This window comes from Parambassis ranga, chromosome 4 (genome assembly GCF_900634625.1).
Source record: "Parambassis ranga chromosome 4, fParRan2.1, whole genome shotgun sequence".
NCBI classification, from domain to species: Eukaryota; Metazoa; Chordata; class Actinopteri; family Ambassidae; genus Parambassis; species Parambassis ranga.
The window spans coordinates 14350619-14369248 of record NC_041025.1 but is presented as its reverse complement, the minus strand read 5'-3'; the positions used below and the strand labels follow the sequence as shown (position 1 = coordinate 14369248).

Sequence of the window (18630 nt, the reverse complement as noted above, 5' to 3'; positions counted from 1 at the left end):
TGTAAAATACATTTTATCTGAGTAAGACTAAGCCTTACCTGTCAGGTTTGCTGTTTCCAGAGAAAGCAATAGGAGTCAAATAAATATATAAAGATGGTGAAAACACAACACACACAAGGAAAAAAGGGAAAGGGGGAGGCAAGAAGAAAGATAAATCAATAGAGAGCAGTTTAAAATTCACAGGGGTCGCTGCTGGGCTCGCAAAATAGCGAGATAAAGCTCATCAGCATTTGGAGGAGGTGTGTGTGTGTGTGTGTGTGTGTGCTCACATGTGTCAGTGTATGAGAATAAGTGACTATTGGATGTGCAAGTAAGCGCATGCATTGGTGTGAGTGTGTGCATGTGTGTTTGTTATGTGAGTGCACTAAGGTGCAGATACAGATGGGAGAGGGGAATGTCAGGGCCAAGGGCACACCCGGGAAACACTGTTCACCAGGGAGAGATGCAGGGGGGGAGAGATGGGAGAGTGAGGTGGAGAGGAAGAGAAGAGAAGAGAGAAAAAGAGAGATCCAAGGAGAGATGTTACTCTCCCTAACCATCAAGACGGAGGTAAGGCAAGGTCAGACAGTCAGGGATCATCTGACACTAGGCAAGCTGTACTTGTGTTGCTCACACCAACCCTGGCCCCCTTTTTATATAGTACAGGGTCTTCCCTTGTATGTAGGGTGATGTTTTACACTACTCTTCAGACTGGACCTGAAGGCTAATAGCTACAGCTAACAAGTAAAATAATAACTGTTTAAGCATGTAGCAATAATTTAAGGGGAAACAGGTATTAATAGCTGATAAATAAATACTTATGACATTTCTTGATTGGTAGATTGCGTGACTAGTGTAGTCACTGAGCACCATCTCAAAGAATCTCCTCCTCTCTTCTTTCTCCAACCAACTCACTTCCCACAACCATCTTTTTTTTTCATTGTTTCATTTCCCACAAGAAACCCTTTCTCAAATTAACATGCAACAATATTTCGTGGTTCTCCAAATTTCATGCAGCTATGGATACAAAAATTCAACATGCGTTCTTACATGCAATAATATATTTTCCAATAACTTGAGTTTAAATTTCAATAATAATAAAAAAATAACTTGTTCAACATTAATTGATAAGTAAAATTGCATACTACTGAAGATTTAAAAAAGTATTTTAATGACACAGTAATATGGATGGGGTTCAATAAAGTTCTAATAATTGATGAATTTCAAATGATTGACAAGCTATTGATGAATATATAAAGCATGCTATATTCATTAATATCTTGTCAATCATTTGATGTTGACCAGTGTTTTTAACATTGTAAAGTCTAAATCACATTCACCACAACAGCTACTAATCCCAAGCCAACTCACTTTTTTAACAGGAGAATGGCGATGACGATGCATATGATGAAGACCACAGCCAGGACAGGCCCCACCACCCATATGAGTCCATCGCCAGTTTCTACTGGCAAAGGGTCCACCACCAGCTCCGGAGTCACCACTGTGTCTGTGTATGGGCTGGTCGCGAACATTTTCTGGAGAGAGAAAAGGGAAGAAGTGGGTAGGTTAGGTCTGTATGGACAAAACTGACAAGAGTTAAATGCAGTTTGACGAAGTGTTGAACTGGACAGAACTTATGACTCACCCCAGCAGTGCTATTGAGTTCAGCCAGCAGGAAGAAGACGTACTCCTGGCCAGGATCAAGAGGCTTGTTCTCACAGCTGCTCAGGCGGTGGTCAGATCCCACTGTGAAGCTGGGGGGCAGCTGCCTAAAGCAGGCTGTGATGTAGGGGTTCCTCTGGTCCAGCTGAGCCAGCTGACGACGTGTGCGACGCTTTAGGGTCACCTCGCGAAACAGCTGATTGACGTAAAAGAATATTTGAACTTTCTGTCTAGTCCCAAATAAACAGATCTTTTAGCAAGGACACACACAGGTGAGTGTGACCTCCAAATGTTTGCTTTCTTATGCAAATGTTTTTCTTATAAAGCAAAGCTTAAAAAAAGTGACTGTTTTCGGTCCTCAACTCTTAAAACCTGAAGTCAAAGAAAATATACTGTATAAAAAAAAGCTGCTAACTGTGGAGATGCACCATGTAGCCAAGCTCTAACACCTCCCTCTAACATTCAACCCTTCTCATGCGGTTCAAACTGCAGACAGAGGCGGACACTAAGCAGAGGGAATGTGTGTGTAATCCTGAATCCAATAGGGATGGCTGCTGTTGATCTGGTGCTCAAGGTGACCCCGAGCTATGAGAAGAGTGGGTGAAGACTGTGTAATTCTCTCTTCTGCATGCTTGGAGGGATAAATTAGCATAGCTAAGATGTACTTATGTCTGTGTTCTGTGTGTGTGCCTATTTCTGCTATGTAGTGTGCACATACAACCACTAGTAACACAAACATGTGTCTTTGGAATCCCTCCCTAAAGCCACAGAAGTTTCCTCTTGTTATTGGTTTATACTGCTTTCTTCATCCAATCTCTGTACTCCCAGTACACCTCACTGTCATCTCTATGAGCACACCTCTTGCTTGCTTTCAAATGATCATACCTCTTCCACGTCCATCTCGTCAGGGTTCTTCAGGTTTTTAACAGAGGCTGCAGTCCTTTTAAGAGGCACAACTACGACATAGAAGTTCCTGGAAACACATCACCAAAGTAAATACAATGAATGACAATGTCTCCTGCAACCTTTGTCTCCCCCTTCTGGCATTGAGAGTCATTACACAAACATCAAATCCAACTCTATACTCACTTGAATTCCCTGCTGTCAACTGGCAAGAAGGACATGGTGAGGATGTTGTCGGACTCAGCGTAGATGTCCAGCTTCGGTTTCTTGACCAGGATGAGCGGCGCTGTTCTGGCTATAACACGGTGTCTTGGCCCACCGTCCATGCTTTCTTGACAAGTTACCCTGAACTCATAGGTGGTGTTGTGTCTCAGCCCGGTGATGAACACCTTCAGCTGCCTGGCATCTATATCCATCTTCTGACGGTTATACTCGATCTAGAGTTCAATATGTGAGAAAATTAAATCATGCTAAAGAGAAGAGTTGACCAGCACAGATGGCAGAAGAGATAAGAATAAATGTGAATTAAAGGTGAGCTAATTCACTAAAATATGCAAATGATGAATACATTATGAATGCTTCTGGACTTTAAACTCACCGTGCATTTGTATGGAGACCTGCTTTCAGAAAACTTCCATGCTAAGACCACTGTGGTCTTGGTGGCCCACTTGACAGTGAAATTCTTTGGAACATCTGTTGAGTGAACAAATGCAAAACAAAAAGAAACAAAGCCTGTTGTCAGTCGATGAAACAAGTAAACAGAATCCAATGGAGAACCTTTGGTTAAAAAAAGAAAAGAAATCTGCTCTTCCCCTGCAACGTTCCTCTGAATTGGAGAGTGAGTGTAACAGTGAGCTGTGATTGGCTGTGAGAAGGGCAACGCCATTGGTTAAGACACACAGCACGTAAGACTCATGGACGACAAACCCATGGAGCACAAGGGTGTGCATTACTGGCTACCATGTTGAGAGTGCCAACCCACCTCATCTTTGTTTTTGAACCACAACCACTTGATGATTAACAACTGACCCATGTGGTCACAAATGCTGACTGTTCCTATGTCTCTACTGAGTCTGGGTTGGCACTGCCAATGTGCTGCCACGCGGACATAGAGACAGACCCAAAACACAGCATGCCAACAGTCCTCAGCAGTGCATCTGTGGGATGCCATGCCACAAGCTGTCCTGTTACGGGACAGGGAAAGAGGGAAGGAGGCATTGGGAGAGGGAGGGAGTTAGGAAAGGGAGGGATATCTCGAAACAAATCCAAAACCAAAATTAAAATAAAGAACCAAAATTTGACTTTTGTATTCTTAGAATAGTCCAAACATATTCTTGGAGCGACTGGATTTGACTAAGGTCCTACCTTGCGGTAAAAACTGGGGTTGTGAGATGGCATTAGCTGCGTGAGTGTGCTTGTCAGAGGGCTGCAAGAATGACTGACAGTGTCTGACCAAATAGCACTTACCTTGAAAGTCTAGGCTTCTCTCCTCTTTCTCAAAATGACTGACTATAACTTACTGACTTGCATTTTACCTGATTTGGGTTAGTGAAGTGAGTATCCCACGGCAAGCAATTAAATTATCAATATGTCCTCTGTCTTGAGGAGAGGTGTAGGTGGTTGAAGGAGGGGGTGGGGCAGTTTTCAATTTTTGTGATGTTGCAGATTGTTTTTAGCCAATTTCCAACCCCCTGTTGGGAAAGAAACAGGCAAACCCTACCTGCTGGGTCAAAGGCCATCGTCCGATACTGGATAGGCGGGCTGTAGGGCCCAGGACCTACACTGGTGTGTGCACGTATTTTCACATCATATGCAGAGTTCGGTTTGAGGCTGTTGAGCACATAGCTGTATAGGCCGGGGGGTAGGTGAAGTTCACGTGGTGCTTCTCCGGTGCCAGTTTCCTTGTAGGCCAAAGTGTACTCTGTGATTACCCCATTCCTCTCTGCCAGCACTGGTGGAGACCAGGACAGCTGCACAGAGCAGCAGGTCACATTGGAGCCCTCGTTAATTTGAGGGTATCCCCCTGGCGTTTTTTCAGGCACATTAAGTTCCGTTACAGCCTCTTCCCCAAAGCCCCCCCTGCTCTTGGCTGCGATCTTAAAGAGATAAGTGGCACCCCGGTGAATGTTGCCCACAGTGTAGTGGCGCTCATGGGGAGAAAATTCCAGTGTGGCCAAAGGAGGGACGTCGTTTCTGCCGAACTGGAGCCTGTAACCCTGCAGGTCCATGCCATTGGTGAGGTCTGGGGGATCCCAGCGGACCACAGCTGTTGCCTCTGAGTCCTGAGCCACTGACAGATAGGGCGGACCAGGCACTGTGCAGGTAAAGAAAAAATAATAAATATTAATATCTGTGTCACAGAATTTAACAGACAAAAAGCTTACGGTAATTTAAACCATACACCAGTTAACACCCTTGCGAACTGAGCCAGAGTGTGTTGCATTGAGATGTGGAGGATCCTCCAGCTTTTAAATTCTTGAGTGACTGCTGTACCCATTACCATTTCATGATACATGTAAGCTCTAGCCAACATCATTTCAGCTCTGCAAAGCATCACTAAAACTTTAAGCAAAGAACAGTGCCTCTGTCGGCTGTAGTCATCTCTTGTTGTAAAATAGATGATCTACTCCTGGGGTCTAGACACCATTCTTCAGAGCGGCCCAGTTTTGCTGCTCTTATGGATGACACATGTCTCATCCTAACCCTCCTTTTAAAGGCCCCATCACCGAGATAGAGGCAGCAGCAGTTATGGGAAGCCTTCACTTCTCAAACTGCATTCAAAAGCTTTGTGAGAGATGAGTGTGCCTGATTCGCACTTGAGCTCCATCTTCCTGTAAATAGAGTCCATCTCCAGTCACTCATCTTCATCCGTTCTTTGTCAGAAATACAAGACTGTGGTGGCTAACAAATGTCAGTGAGGTAAGCAGGTAGTTTTTACATATCTACCGCATGCAAGTTTGGCAGGAAGACAGACAATCGCTCTATATTTGTGAAGCTTTTCAAATGGGTCGACAAACTGGGTCTCAGCGAGAGCTTTCTCAGCATAAATTAAAAAAGCTGAATAAGCTGAATATAAACGATTTAACTCTACTACATTTAATTATTATCTTAAACAACCACAATTACAGATACATTTCCCTTTTTCATCACAAGAGGCAACCTCTGAGGCTGGAACATGAAGCCGATGTGAAGAACTGTCAAAAACCGCAGTTGCTGAAGACGCCAGTCGAGGCCCAGTTAATCCTGGTAGACCTTAGGGTTAATTGCGTGGTAGATAATATCTCCATTCTAAACAACTGTAGGTAGGCTAAACATTTCTGTACATCATTACTTTATAGTGTGACCAGTCTGCATTGCTCATGCTCCAACTCTGTTGCCACATTTGGGTAACAGTTCACCAAGCTTCAAAACCGCATGTACATCTGTTACATCTATGTGCATAACAGACACTTATGTATGTGACACACATGTATGTGTGTATGTAAGTATATAGCGGCTCTGGTTTGCAGCCAGTTTCAACTCCTATATCACCATTCCAGCTGCACACAGAGCTATTTGGCTTGTTGCCCGGTATGGACTTCAAGTTATTTGGAGAAGCTAACATTAGTCTGAAGCAAGTCTTATAATGTGCATGTAGCAAAAACCCACAGCACCCAGCCTTCCACTCTACACAGTCCCATTCCTCTGCTCTTATTATTCATTTCTGTTTGCTAATGGATTCTTTCTGAAGACTACTGCTGGTGGAAGATCAGGGAAGGGTGGGTGGGTGGGTAGATGGTAGTCAGCTAAGCTCTTGCTGGTAATGGAAAGACGGGGGTGCAGAGTGTTGGGTGAGACGAATGCTCCTAATACTCACATCCTTTAGCTCTGTTTGGTGTTATTTAGAAGCTTATTTATTCTGCCCTCACACTCACTCCTAATCAAGGAAATAGAATCTGAGATAATGATCGTGTACGTGTTTTTTCTTTTCAACATGTCTGTGTTTCTCCTCTAAATTCAACAGGCTGCCATGGGTAGCTCCAAAACACTTTTAATATTTGTGAATGCACATTGGGGAGAAGTATTGCAGGTACTGAGCCTGCAGATTTGTGCTGGGAGGGAAGGGGATGCAGGAGAGTGTTCATGTGTGGAGTGTGCTTGTGTGTGTGTTGCTAGAGGGTGATGATAAAGAGAATAAGGGCTTGGTGAGGAGGTAAAAAATGAGTGAATGAGGGATGATGAAGGTGACTGGGGACAAGGAGCAATCAGCTGCAAAGAGGACCCAACAGGGATATGAGGAGGCACAAGTGTGTGTGTGTGTGTGTGTGTGTACATGAGTGATTCTAGGTTTCTGGACACCTTGATTGTCCCTCTCCTCCTCTCCTCTGTATCAGCACCTCCCCACCTCAACACACCCTCCTCCCTGTACTTTCCCCATTTCTTTACTTCTCCCTGTGCCTGCTGCCCGATCCCCCTTTTTTCATTTCCTAACCTCTTCCCCATTCCCTCCTCGCTATACGTCCACTTCAGGGTTGACCTCGTTTCAATCCCTACTTGTGGTCCTACCGGCACGTTTCCCATCAGGCCACAGTATTAACAGCCTGCTGTTGACACTCACTCAGCCTCACTGGGAAGGGGGCGATCAGGTTTCTTTCTCATTTCCTCCCTCTATTGTGCACCACACTCATGCACCCTAATACCAACATATACATACAAATACATATCTGTGCTTGTTTAAAGGATAAGATTTTTTAACCTTGCCACATTCTGGATAAAAGTTCCTCTGCTTTGAACTCAAACCTCCACCGCAGATTAGTCTCTGATTACAGCCTGCTGATGGAGACATTCAAGGACATACTGTATGTGAGGGGCAAGGGAAAGTCTACTGTATGTGAAAGGGTTCACGGTGGGTAGCAATCGGTTGGGTGGTGGCGTCATGGACAAATCTGCAATGAATTTCTCATGGCCCATTCAGACAGCAAGAGAGATAGAGAGACACAAAACAGCAAGAGAGAGAGAGAGTGAGAGAGAGAGAGAGAGAGAGAGAGAAAGAGAGAGGTCCACAGTAATGTTATCTCACTCTATGTGTGTAAATAATAAATAATAAAAAATTAAATCAAATCAAAAGTTGGCCACCTAAACATCATTTTTATAGGTTCTGATACATTTAATTCTTCAAAAATATGTCAGTATGAACGCATGTATATATATGTTTTTTTATGCCCTAAAATCAATACTGAGTGTACTTAGAGACAAGACTAGAAACTAAAAATAATCGAATTCTCGGATTCTCAGATGCCATCTACTGTTGCCATTTGCCGTTATTTTATTGTTTGAAACTTGTTGACTGTTGTTTAGTTCTACTTATTTTTCTTACTCTTACAATAGAGCACATGGCAATGAATCTGAGCAAGAAAGATTAAAATGATGGGATTGCAGAACACACATTCAGACAGAAACATTTTAAACTTTGTCAATAAAGTCAATGAAAAAAAAAAAACTCCAATTGGCTACCTCAGATTTTTTTTTTTTTTTTTTTTTTTAAATGTTGGCCAAAGTAAAGTTTATTCCTCAAGAGTTTGGAAAGTATGAATTATGAAGAGCCACTTTTCAATCCCTGCTTTCATTCAGCACACAAAGACAGTTCCAACAGTAGAATAAATGTTGTTTGCGACTCACAAAATAGGTGTGCAGTTCTAGTTGTTTGTATATGATTGAAAATCTTTTGGATACTTTTTGATACACCAAACTACCAGAGAGGATTGTTGGAATGTCTGGAAGATGAAAAGACTTGGCCGTTGATGTGAATCGACTTTTAAGTGGCACGAAAAAACACACTCCGTTTGTCGTGATGTTGTGGTATTGACGTAGCTTTCCAGCCCTTTATGTTTCCTCAAAAGAGCAAGACGATGACGTCATTGTATCTGGAGGCCATTGTTCTCCTTAAGTGCATGTCTGGCTGCTTAAAAAAAGTATTTTAAGAGTTATTGCATAAGTTATGTGTGTGTGTGTCATAAAAGGGCATGCAGGCAAAATCCCTTGTGCCACAGTATTTCATTTTTTTACATCATAAATTGAACGTGTTCCAGATTATAGGTGCATTAACAGAAGAGAAGAGAGAAAATATGAACTTGGTTTGATATATTATGAGATCTATTTATACGAGTTGTTCTATTGGCTGATGCTAATATGAGTCTGATCTTTGTATGTAAGTATACAGCTGTAATTTAATCATTTGACGTTGTTTATTTATATACCTCAGAAATGTACTAAAATCTGTTCAGTTTGCTTTAGAGACAAACAAACAAGCACCTAAACACACATTGTTTTAAACTCATTGGCCACGCTCAGTCCTCTGAGATGTAAAAAAAAAATCTCTTTTTTGTTCTTTGCTTGTAACAGACCTCAGAAACCTCCATGTTATTTTTGATATTTCATAATCACTTGGCTATCCTTACATCCCTCAGAACAAGAAAAGCTTCTTTACCTACTCTTCTTCCCGTTTTTCACTCTTCCTCTCCTCAACACCCATCCTGCTTTCTCCCTTGGCATAAACAGTTTTTTTTAACACTTCAATAGCAATAATAATAAAGAAAGAGGCTTCCCCTCTGCGGTACAAACAGAACACTGTGGACTGGCATATCAGTGAGCCTATCCTGACAGGAGGATGGAGAGTGACAGCACTCAAACACCTTTGGTTGTGTTGTGCTCACAGACACCTGTAACATGCACACACATACAGGATCTAGGTAGCTGTGTATGGATTTAGGGTTTGTGAGATATGTTGTGTATTGTGTGGGTCTGCGTATACTGTACTTTATGCTTCATGGTGGAGACTGCCTCTGTGCACATGTGAATGTAAAAGTTTGTGTGTGTGTGTGTGTGCCGTTGCGTATGCACTGCCTCCCCGAGGCCAACTGGCACAGATGCTCCCACAAAAGGGTGCTCCTGTACCTTGGCTTGATGCCATTGGCATGCATTGGACTTCAATATTTTATACTTACAGCTAAAAACCAAAGATCCAAAAGGGGTTTTCATGCCGTCATAATCTGTCTGAAAAATCTCCAAGTAACTCAAACCATTCCCTTGATCTTTAAATATCTGTGGAGAGCCTTCTGAACATGACTCAAATAATAAACACAGAAGCAAACAGCACTGTACTCAGGAGCTGAATGTCAATTTTTGTGAAGTAGAAGTTTTAACATGAGACAAACTTTTAATTTGAACTCCTAACCCAGCTAATAATTTTCTTCATGTCCTTTCAAATAGATGTTAATCATGTGCAGGCATCGGACCCTAGCAGTTATTACGTCAAACAATGAGTTGCTACCCTGAACCATGAACCATGAACCAAATACTTAATATGTCCTCGTACTGACCTGCCCCTTTGGTCACCACCAGTTTGGGTTTGCTCCGTGCTCCATCCCCCTTGGTGGTGTATGCTGCCACCGTTATGGAGTAAGTGGTGTCTGGCTTGAGTCCTCCAATGACCATTTCCTGTGGGGGACATGGAAGAGAAAAATGTCAAAACGTGTGTTGAATTTTTCATGATCTGATCCCACTTTGTGCAGCTCAAACTGCCTTATGCAGAATGTTAATCTAAGTGAAGTGTCTCCTGGTCCTCGTTATTAATTTTCACGAGCCATGCATTAAATGTAATGTCCCTCCTCCCCTTTCTCCTGCATCTTCCTTCTCCTGCGTAATGGGAGACCATTCCCTTACGTCAATCCTTAGAGCTGCCAAGGTGGAGGAGGGACATTAGGTATGTAAATGGAAAGTAGCCTCTCTTATTCCTTTAGCAATATTCCAATCAACAGCTTAAATTTGATAAATGCATGCTGAATACATCCCGGGCATTCGCTGGCAGTTTTTTACCTCAGCCATTAAGTTTCCTTGAGTCCTCTTCAAAGAGAGGCTTCCGATCAATTCTAATGAATCTTTCAAGGGAGCAGGTTTGAACGAATGTAGAATGAGGTTTTTAACAGGCCGGTTGGCAGAAGGATGGGAGAAGTCAATAAAGGTAAATGAGCTATAAGTACTGTCTTGCATTTGACGTGGAATCCGGGCAAGGCTGATGGACTGGTGGTTGAAATCTAGGTTTACAACCAGGGTAAAAATTTAAGCAAGAATGAGAGGCGATGGGCAATTGCAAGGCAGACATTCTGAAAACTACAACTTGTAATGCTAACACTGAAAATTAAAATACACAAATTAAAAATCACACACAATTAAAAAAAATAAAAAACACCAAACCAAAAACACCACCAGAGCACAAGACAAAACACACTGCATCACTGTAGCACAAGCAGCATTAGCATTCCAGGCACAGAGGCTAGAGGATATTGCATCAGCCGTCGTCTTCTTTTTTTTTCCCAGGCTAACTGGCAAGAGAAGTTTGTCCTTTTATTCCTAGAGATAGCGTAGAGGTTGTGGCTGACCAGACGGCTGAGGTGAAGCCTCTGAGCCACTTTGTTATTCAAAGTTGATGAATAAAGATCATGTAAACTGTAAATCCGAACAGGTTGATGCAATACCCGCTGTTTATACCCCTTTCAGATACACAAAGGCACTCAGGCGAAACTTCGTACTTACATATTCAGCTGTATCATCCGTTTCCCACTAACCAACCCCCCCACCAGCCAAAGAGGAGAGTGCAGGAGAAGGAGAAGAGAGAGAGCAATAATTTTTTTTAAGAAAAAAGAAAAAAAAAGGAAAGGGAAGAAATAGTCATTGTGTGAGGCGGAGGGGGGGAATTAGAGGCTTGTGAGCAGAGGGTAGGAATCAGAAATAGGTCACTAGTTCTGGGAGGTCAGGAGAGAGCAAAGCTGTTTGAAGCTTATGCGGTGAGGAGCAACTGAACAAGGCTCTGAATTGTACAGACCTGCTGGTGGAGGCAACCAGGTTACAGTACAGCTAACAATAGTTTTGAATCATTGACAGCTAGTATATAAGACTCAGCCTTAAAGGGTTCAAGGATAAGGTTGTATTGCAATTTACCAATAAAAAGACACAATTAAAAAGATATGATTTGCTTTAGAGCTTCTGCTTTATCTTATTTCAGCTCATTATATTCTTGGGTTAATTGAACGTGATATGGGTGGTATTGACCTGAATGGACCCTTCATTTATGTGCAATAAATAGCTGTTGATTAATTTATTCCTTAATATACAGCTATATCTACAAACATCTATTATTTCTGTTTTCCTTCAAGGCTTCAAATGCCTTTTCATTTGGATGATTCCAACTGTGCAGAAGACTCTCACTATAGCAGGAGTCCTCCAGAACTGTGTTTACAGAGGTTTTGTAAAAAGAAAGGGGGTAAAGCGGCAGGGGGGTGTCACTCATTACAATTCTGTCAGTAAAATGTTTTCATGTCAATTTTACCCCCACCTCCAGGCATAGTATACTGCAATCTTTCTCGAGTCTTTGTGTTTGACACAAGCAACACTATCAAATATTTTTGTGGCAGATGTTGCCATTCACCAGGGGGGCTAGACATTCCCAATAACAGCCATGGAAGTAGAAGAGGGAGGACAAGATGAAGCTTTGATTATAGTTCTTGTTGTGGGCTGAGGGGAAAAAAACATTACAGCAATGTGAAGTGGAATCCTGGAGGGAACAGGACCCATATCATTTCCTGTTCTCCAGAAATGTTTGCACAACCACAAAAGTGTGGTTTCTCTAAAACAACATTTGCATGTGAGCATGCTATGTGGTGCAAAAATATATGACTTGTGCCGGAGAAACTAGAAGACGGTCATACCTGGGCATCGGCAAGCATGACATCCTTGATGAGGGGCAGGCCCCGTGACTCGCCGTTTTCCACGCGTACATAGTGAACCTGGTAGCCGCGGATCTGACCGTGCTGCTTGCCAGGCATCACGGAACGCCACATCACTTTAAGTGCTGTGGAGTTAAGGACCTCCACCTCCACTCGCCTCGGAGGAGCCCCAGGAACTATAGGAAACAAAATAAATACTCAAATCAGAACACAGCGGGATTGTGATTGTGATCACTAAAATTATATTTTATAGACTCAACAAGCTTTTAAAGGACAATTCTGCACTGTTTGAGTGTCCTCAGTTGATTACTGAGCTGTTAGGACTCTGTTTTGAAAACCAAAGAAGGATTTTTTTGCTTCCGTCTGACATCATTGTGCAAAGAGAGCAGTGAAGAGAGATCCAATCAAAAATTATGTCTCCAGAGACATCGGAATGCCAGGTGTGAACCGATCTGCTACCTAGACCTATCTGTGTGATCGAATTGCCTGAGATGCATGTTAACATGGGGTGTAAATGGTGCTGGTTTTGTCTCTGCAAAATTACACCATATCCTTCACACTATAAGAGCAATAGAGGCTGAGTGATGCACATAACACATGACATTAATAACCCCCCTGATTAATGCACATGTGCACCCAATAACCATCAAACATACTGACAGCCTGCATAAATGATTGACAGAGACAATAAAAAAAGAACAAACGCATTCCAGTGTCAGTCTTCTCACAATATCATACAGCATTCCCCCATCGCACGGGTACTTTCCCCCCTCGTCTACTCCATCTTTTCAGCATGTGTCTGTCTGCGGTAAGCCTCGTCTCTCAGTCATAATGACAGACCTTTATGACGGGCCTTGCTTCCAGGCCTCTCAGTTCACCATGGACTGTCCTTTCCTGAGATGGATGTGCCATTAATAAAACTCCTTCCTTTCAAAACTGCTTCCATTTGCTCCTCCGCAAACACTTCGAGTCCCCTTCTTCAACCCCCTAAATCACAACCATACCCCCCCCCCTCACCCCCCTGCTTCTTCACCCTTACCTAGGATCATGCACCAATCTTGTTTATTACCAGAATGTTTTCTACCTTTTAGCCTCAGCTCTTATTTCTCTACCTGGCACTTCTCTGTCACACATTATTATCGTAATGACACCAGAAAATTTGTTATCGCGATTGTCAGTGAGTTGCAGCTTTCACCCCTTGCAACTGAAGACCAAGTGCAAGTGTTCTGAAACGGGTATGGTGAGAATTTACGCTGGTCTCTCTTGTTGTGGTCGTTGAACATCAGTCAGAAAAATGCTTAAAACTCTGCAGTAATGGATGGGAACAGAAGATAATGTCAGCCATCTGTCAATGATTCAGATCTTCTGTCACATGCTCAACATCTTTACATCTTAGTTTTATGTGTTTTAGTGTTTGACTTCTTTTCTACTTTGTCATTTTGTTGCTGCTGTCAAACTGAGCTGTATGATGTTTACTGTTTTTAAGGTGGAAATGTTTTTGCAAGCACTCTAGCTGTTGTTTGAAATGAATCAAAAATCTATATTCAAGTGTAACCTGACCATTTTTCAGTCTGCAGTAGCCTCAAATTTACACACACACACACCATTGACCTTCGGTAACCACTATAAATGCACAGACATATATGGCCTGGTGGTGTCTATCACTCATAAATGCTTATGCCTCTCAGCAGAGCAATGAGATACTGTTAAAAGCCAACAGATAGAGACAGGATATTGAATGCTGTGGCTACTGTTGATTACATTCAGTTACTTAGTTTTTAATAGTAAAATGCTTTGGTTTTCTCCATGCTATCTGCTAAAAGAGTATATACTGTGTTTAATATAGGCAAATTCCAAATAAAGCAGATCTCATTTAAATATTTTCTCTTGTCAGAAAATAGGTAAAACTGTGTAAAAGGAAAAACCTCTTGCAAAGTAAAGTCGGAGAAGGCTGTCCGCCTCTGACTAAAGAAACCTGGCAAGCTTTGTGATCATTTTTAAAGATGGTGAGTTGAGTCATTATAAACCCTTGAAATGACTGTAGTTGAGTTTCATGTACCGTCTTCATCAGTCCGACAGATCAGGGGCTCACTCTCAGGGCCTGGCCCAATCACAGTGGAGGCAGACACAGTGATGCGGTACTGGGTCCACTTCTCCAATCGCTGCATCAACGCCTGCTCTTCACTGGCAGACACAGAAGCCTCCTCCACAGGTTCCCTTTCTTCCCCGGCACCCTCAGACGGGCCGACCACCTGGTAGCGCACCCTATACCCCGCCAGGACACCATTCTGACTCTTCAAAGGCGGGGGGCGCCAACTTACCAAGAGGGTGGTGGAGCTGGTGCTGCTGCACTTAATGTCTTGAGGGGGGGCTGAGGGCTCTGGTGAGGTGGAAAGGAAAGCAAGGAAGGAAGGAAGGGTTGGGTCGAGGACGAGGGGAAGGGAGGATGGGGAAAGGGGAAGGGAAGGAGGGTGAAAAACAAAAAAATAAAAAGATGGGAGAGATAAAGAAAATGAAAAAAGGAAAATTCAAAACTCAAATAATAAAACAAGACGAATAATTCAAAGGAATTTGCAACACAAAGACAAAGGCAAAATGCGTAAAATAAAAAAATAAAATAAAATCATGTCAACAGAAGAAGCATACGAATGGACAACGGCCCAAGCTTGTGAAATAATGAGTCAAGATGGCTTCCTTAGGGGCATCGGGTTCTGATTTGGTCATGCCTCGTTGTGCTGTGTATTACTGAGGCACTTTAGTCCTTTCAAACTGAACATGGCAGTCATAAGAGCTAATTTTCCAATTACTGGTACCACTAAGCCATTTGGCTGTCAGTTACACCCATCAAACTGGCAGAAAAAAAGATGAATACATACTTTAAGTCTAGTCTGTATTTTTGAATTTGTAAGAGTATTAAAACATTGGCTGTTATTTGTGTGTGTCTTGAAAAAAACATGCTGAAACCTACACATCTGTGAACTTTCTAAATCAAACTGGGTGCCTCTCATTTCTAATCTGTGCCAAGCTCTTAGCCAGCATGTGCTTGTCCAGCGAGTGTGCTGCGCGGGATGCGATAAAATGTTTCACTTCTCATCCAGAATTTGGTATTATACGGATAAGAGGACATGTATGAAAATATGTTTTTTACCACCCCTCTTCATATAAGAGTATATTACTTCCATCTTGCTCTGACAAACACAGTCATTATTGCAATTGTGTCTGTCATGGCAGTCAATATTGCACGATAATAAAAAACTAAATTAAATATCTTCAGGAGAAAATAGAAATTCCACACATGATAAATTAGGAAAAGAACAAAGGAAAAGAAAACCATGAAAAAAAGAGCAGCATGTTCTCATTCCAAAACAAAAAGGCTGAACAAATAAATTATGAACTTAAGGAGGGTACTGGGAAATGAATTTCTCTGTAACCCATTTGACTCGAAAGAAAGAACCACAACAACAGTTAAGGTTAAAAAAAATGACAACTCATGAGAAAACATGAAGAAACAGGATACTCAGCATAAACAGAAAACAAGAACATTTAACTCAAAAATAAAAAGATCACAAACATCGTCTGCATCATACGTACCTGACTCCCAAAAATACACAATTTTATAGACTTTCTTACCACCAGCACCTGACTACAGAGCATCTACAGTCACCAAGCTCAACACTTTCCCTCTCAATTTTAATTTTATTTTTCAATTTCTGTGTCTGAATCAGTAAATACCTTTCATTTTTATCCACTGAGAGCTTGTTTTGGAAATACTCGGGAGGGAAAGAATTGGCTCTGTGCTGTAGCCAGGGCTGTTAAATACTGTATTGTTGGGCCGGAGGGTCCACAAGACTGTGAGAGGGGAAGCCATCGAGGGGGAAAAGCTCACTCCCAAGACATTCTGTGCTTGTGCTCTTGGCCGAGCCAAATAAACAGATGTACAAATAAATCCCATTTCATAGCTCTGTGCCTATGTATCTTTGTAAAGCTTACTGCCATTTCCAGAATGCCAAGACACAAGAATAGAAGAAGCAACATTGGAAAGCTTATATTGTGGAATTCATAAAAGTTTAATGATAGTGTTCTGACTGTAATGTCACGTTGGGCGGAACAGCTTTAAAAAAACAAACTGAGAATAAAAAAAAAAACAAGAGTTCTGAATATAAGACAGACCTCCTCCCAGTTAAAACTGAATGTTCCAGCACACAACAAATAAGACAGGACCTCAGCCACAGTTCCCAAACCCTTCTGTGTCCAATGGGCTTATTTACTTAAGGTCTTACTGGATTCTGAGCTTCTTTCAGCTTCTTTCCTTCTACCATATTGTATTTGCAAACTCTCTAGTCCAGAATGATTGCTCAGTTCTCAATCTTTGTGGTGAGGAGAGAGGCTATGAATCTGACAGGGGCCGGGCCTATCACAGTGCACAGGCATCCTCATGCCTGATAACAGTTTAAGACTGGCTAGGGCACAGCTTTAATAAAGTGCATATCCCATGAAGGCCAGCAGCGGGATTATGGATACTAGAACTATACCATCACAAAAGAAGAAACTCCAGCTAATGCTGCACTTGAGGTTCTTTTGAAGCTTTTTTTCCTGAAAGAGTTTCCTAAATGCTTTTTGACAAATAATTAGTCATGTCTGCATTCATATCCTTCTCTTTGACTTTTAAGTCCGTTGTGATGTGCCCGGGTATAAAGCCAACAATGTCAAGTAGCGGCGGCATACCTAATCATTATGACTACCTTCAGATTAAAAGTGCTTTTAGTGCAACATCTTCACTGGATATAAATTACATTTGAGGAACACGGGCCATTACTCCATACCAGATTGCCTATACGGCTTTGCTATCAGGGTTTTAGCACATGTCTGCATTTGAACTGTATTTTCATCAGAAGCCTCGAATGACAGGATGCTGGTATTTGTAGATCATTATGGAATTAATCCCCCCGATGTCACATGGCCGTGGTGTGGCTCACACAAACATTTCAATATATCTAAAAACCTACTGCAATTACAGTAAGTGGGGAGGCTAAACTGCTTGTTTGGTTAAATACAGAGGATTTAGAATCTGCCACTTTAATTTGAGAGATAGCACTTGACTGGCTACTGGCAGGTTCTAGGTATAATCTAAATGTGTAACAAAGCCTGACAATCCAGGGGCTTGGCTCATAGCTCATCGGAAGGCATGAAATTAATTCTGACGCTATGAAATGGGATTCTTATCTGCCGCTCTGGGGCCCTGCAGTCCCCTAACACCCACTCCCAGGGTCTCTCTCAGGTCCTGTTACCGTGCCTTGCAAATGGGTAACAGCTAGAGGAATGCTGGGAGCCCTCCCAGCTCTCGGGTTGTGGAACCCCTCCGGCCACGTCTGAACGGTCTCAACCTGGTCTGACTTTGGCAGCATACTCCCTGAGGCCTTGCTTCTGAATGGGGGCCACTGTTGACTGCAACAACTTGTGCATTTATATCAGTGAATGTAATACTAGCCACGAGAAGCCAATGAGATTGGTGCATCAAACACAATTTTACAACTCGTTCTATAGTGTGCGTGTGTGTTTGTGTGTGTGGTCCCCATGGCAATAGCCTCTGGTAATGCTACTTGGACTGAGCACAAAGTTTAACAATCAGTAAACATTTTACCACAGAAAATAGATGACAAAGTATACTGAAAAAAATCATGTTGTCTGTCTTTCTTTTCACTCTGTGGCAAAGGGTTTCAGTCTGCCAGACACCACTGAAGTTCAAGCATAAAGCTTTCTGCAGGGTAAGAAGATGAACTTAAACTGGTAGACAGCCATTGCTTAGATTGTACTTATGGGACTTGCAAACAAGCAACTAATGAATCAGTTTTTTTTATTGCAGTCTAAATTGGGGCATGACATATTTGCAGTGTTTGTTGTACCACACCTATAGTTCTTGGGAGTCTGGCACTAATGGTGTATTTTGAGTGGGTGAATCTACACACAGCAACGCACAACAATCTAACAACAGTGCCAGGTTACTGCCCTTAAACTAGTAGCTACCGTGCTTCTACTTTGTTATGATTTAACATGGTTTAGCAATATATGTCAGTGCTTTCCACTGACTTGTACTAATAACGATGCTGCTATGTTTTGACCTGTATGGGCAGCCAAACAGCAAATGTGTCAGTTAAATGCTTAAAGATATATCATTAATAAAAATACATAATCTGTCCTTCCAGTTGGTGTGTTGGTGTTTTGGGATGGAAAAAAAGGTGGATGACCCTGACAGGTCTGTGAGAAATGTCATGGCAGACTGAATTCCTAAACCACATAATCACTTACCTCAAAGCATCCAACAGAT

General features: G+C 42.2%; 1 protein-coding gene across 9 annotated transcripts in view; it reads right to left on the bottom strand.

The window, feature by feature from the left end:
* The window catches only part of ptprsa (protein tyrosine phosphatase receptor type Sa), a 147011-nt gene that overhangs the window by 32785 nt on the left and 95596 nt on the right, over positions 1-18630 (bottom strand). For 5 of the 9 annotated variants that reach the window (XM_028404782.1, XM_028404781.1, XM_028404784.1 and 2 more), the window contains 10 exons: positions 14365-14685; positions 12288-12481; positions 11116-11142; positions 9903-10020; positions 4265-4858; positions 3143-3237; positions 2731-2981; positions 2527-2614; positions 1625-1837; positions 1351-1514 (listed from right to left, as the gene is read on the bottom strand). In XM_028404782.1, coding sequence (XP_028260583.1) covers positions 1351-1514; positions 1625-1837; positions 2527-2614; positions 2731-2981; positions 3143-3237; positions 4265-4858; positions 9903-10020; positions 11116-11142; positions 12288-12481; positions 14365-14685 — 2065 coding nt within the window. The remainder of the gene's footprint in view (positions 1-1350; positions 1515-1624; positions 1838-2526; positions 2615-2730; positions 2982-3142; positions 3238-4264; positions 4859-9902; positions 10021-11115; positions 11143-12287; positions 12482-14364; positions 14686-18630) is intronic. The other 4 variants (XM_028404785.1, XM_028404788.1, XM_028404790.1 and 1 more) reach the window with 2 other exon arrangements.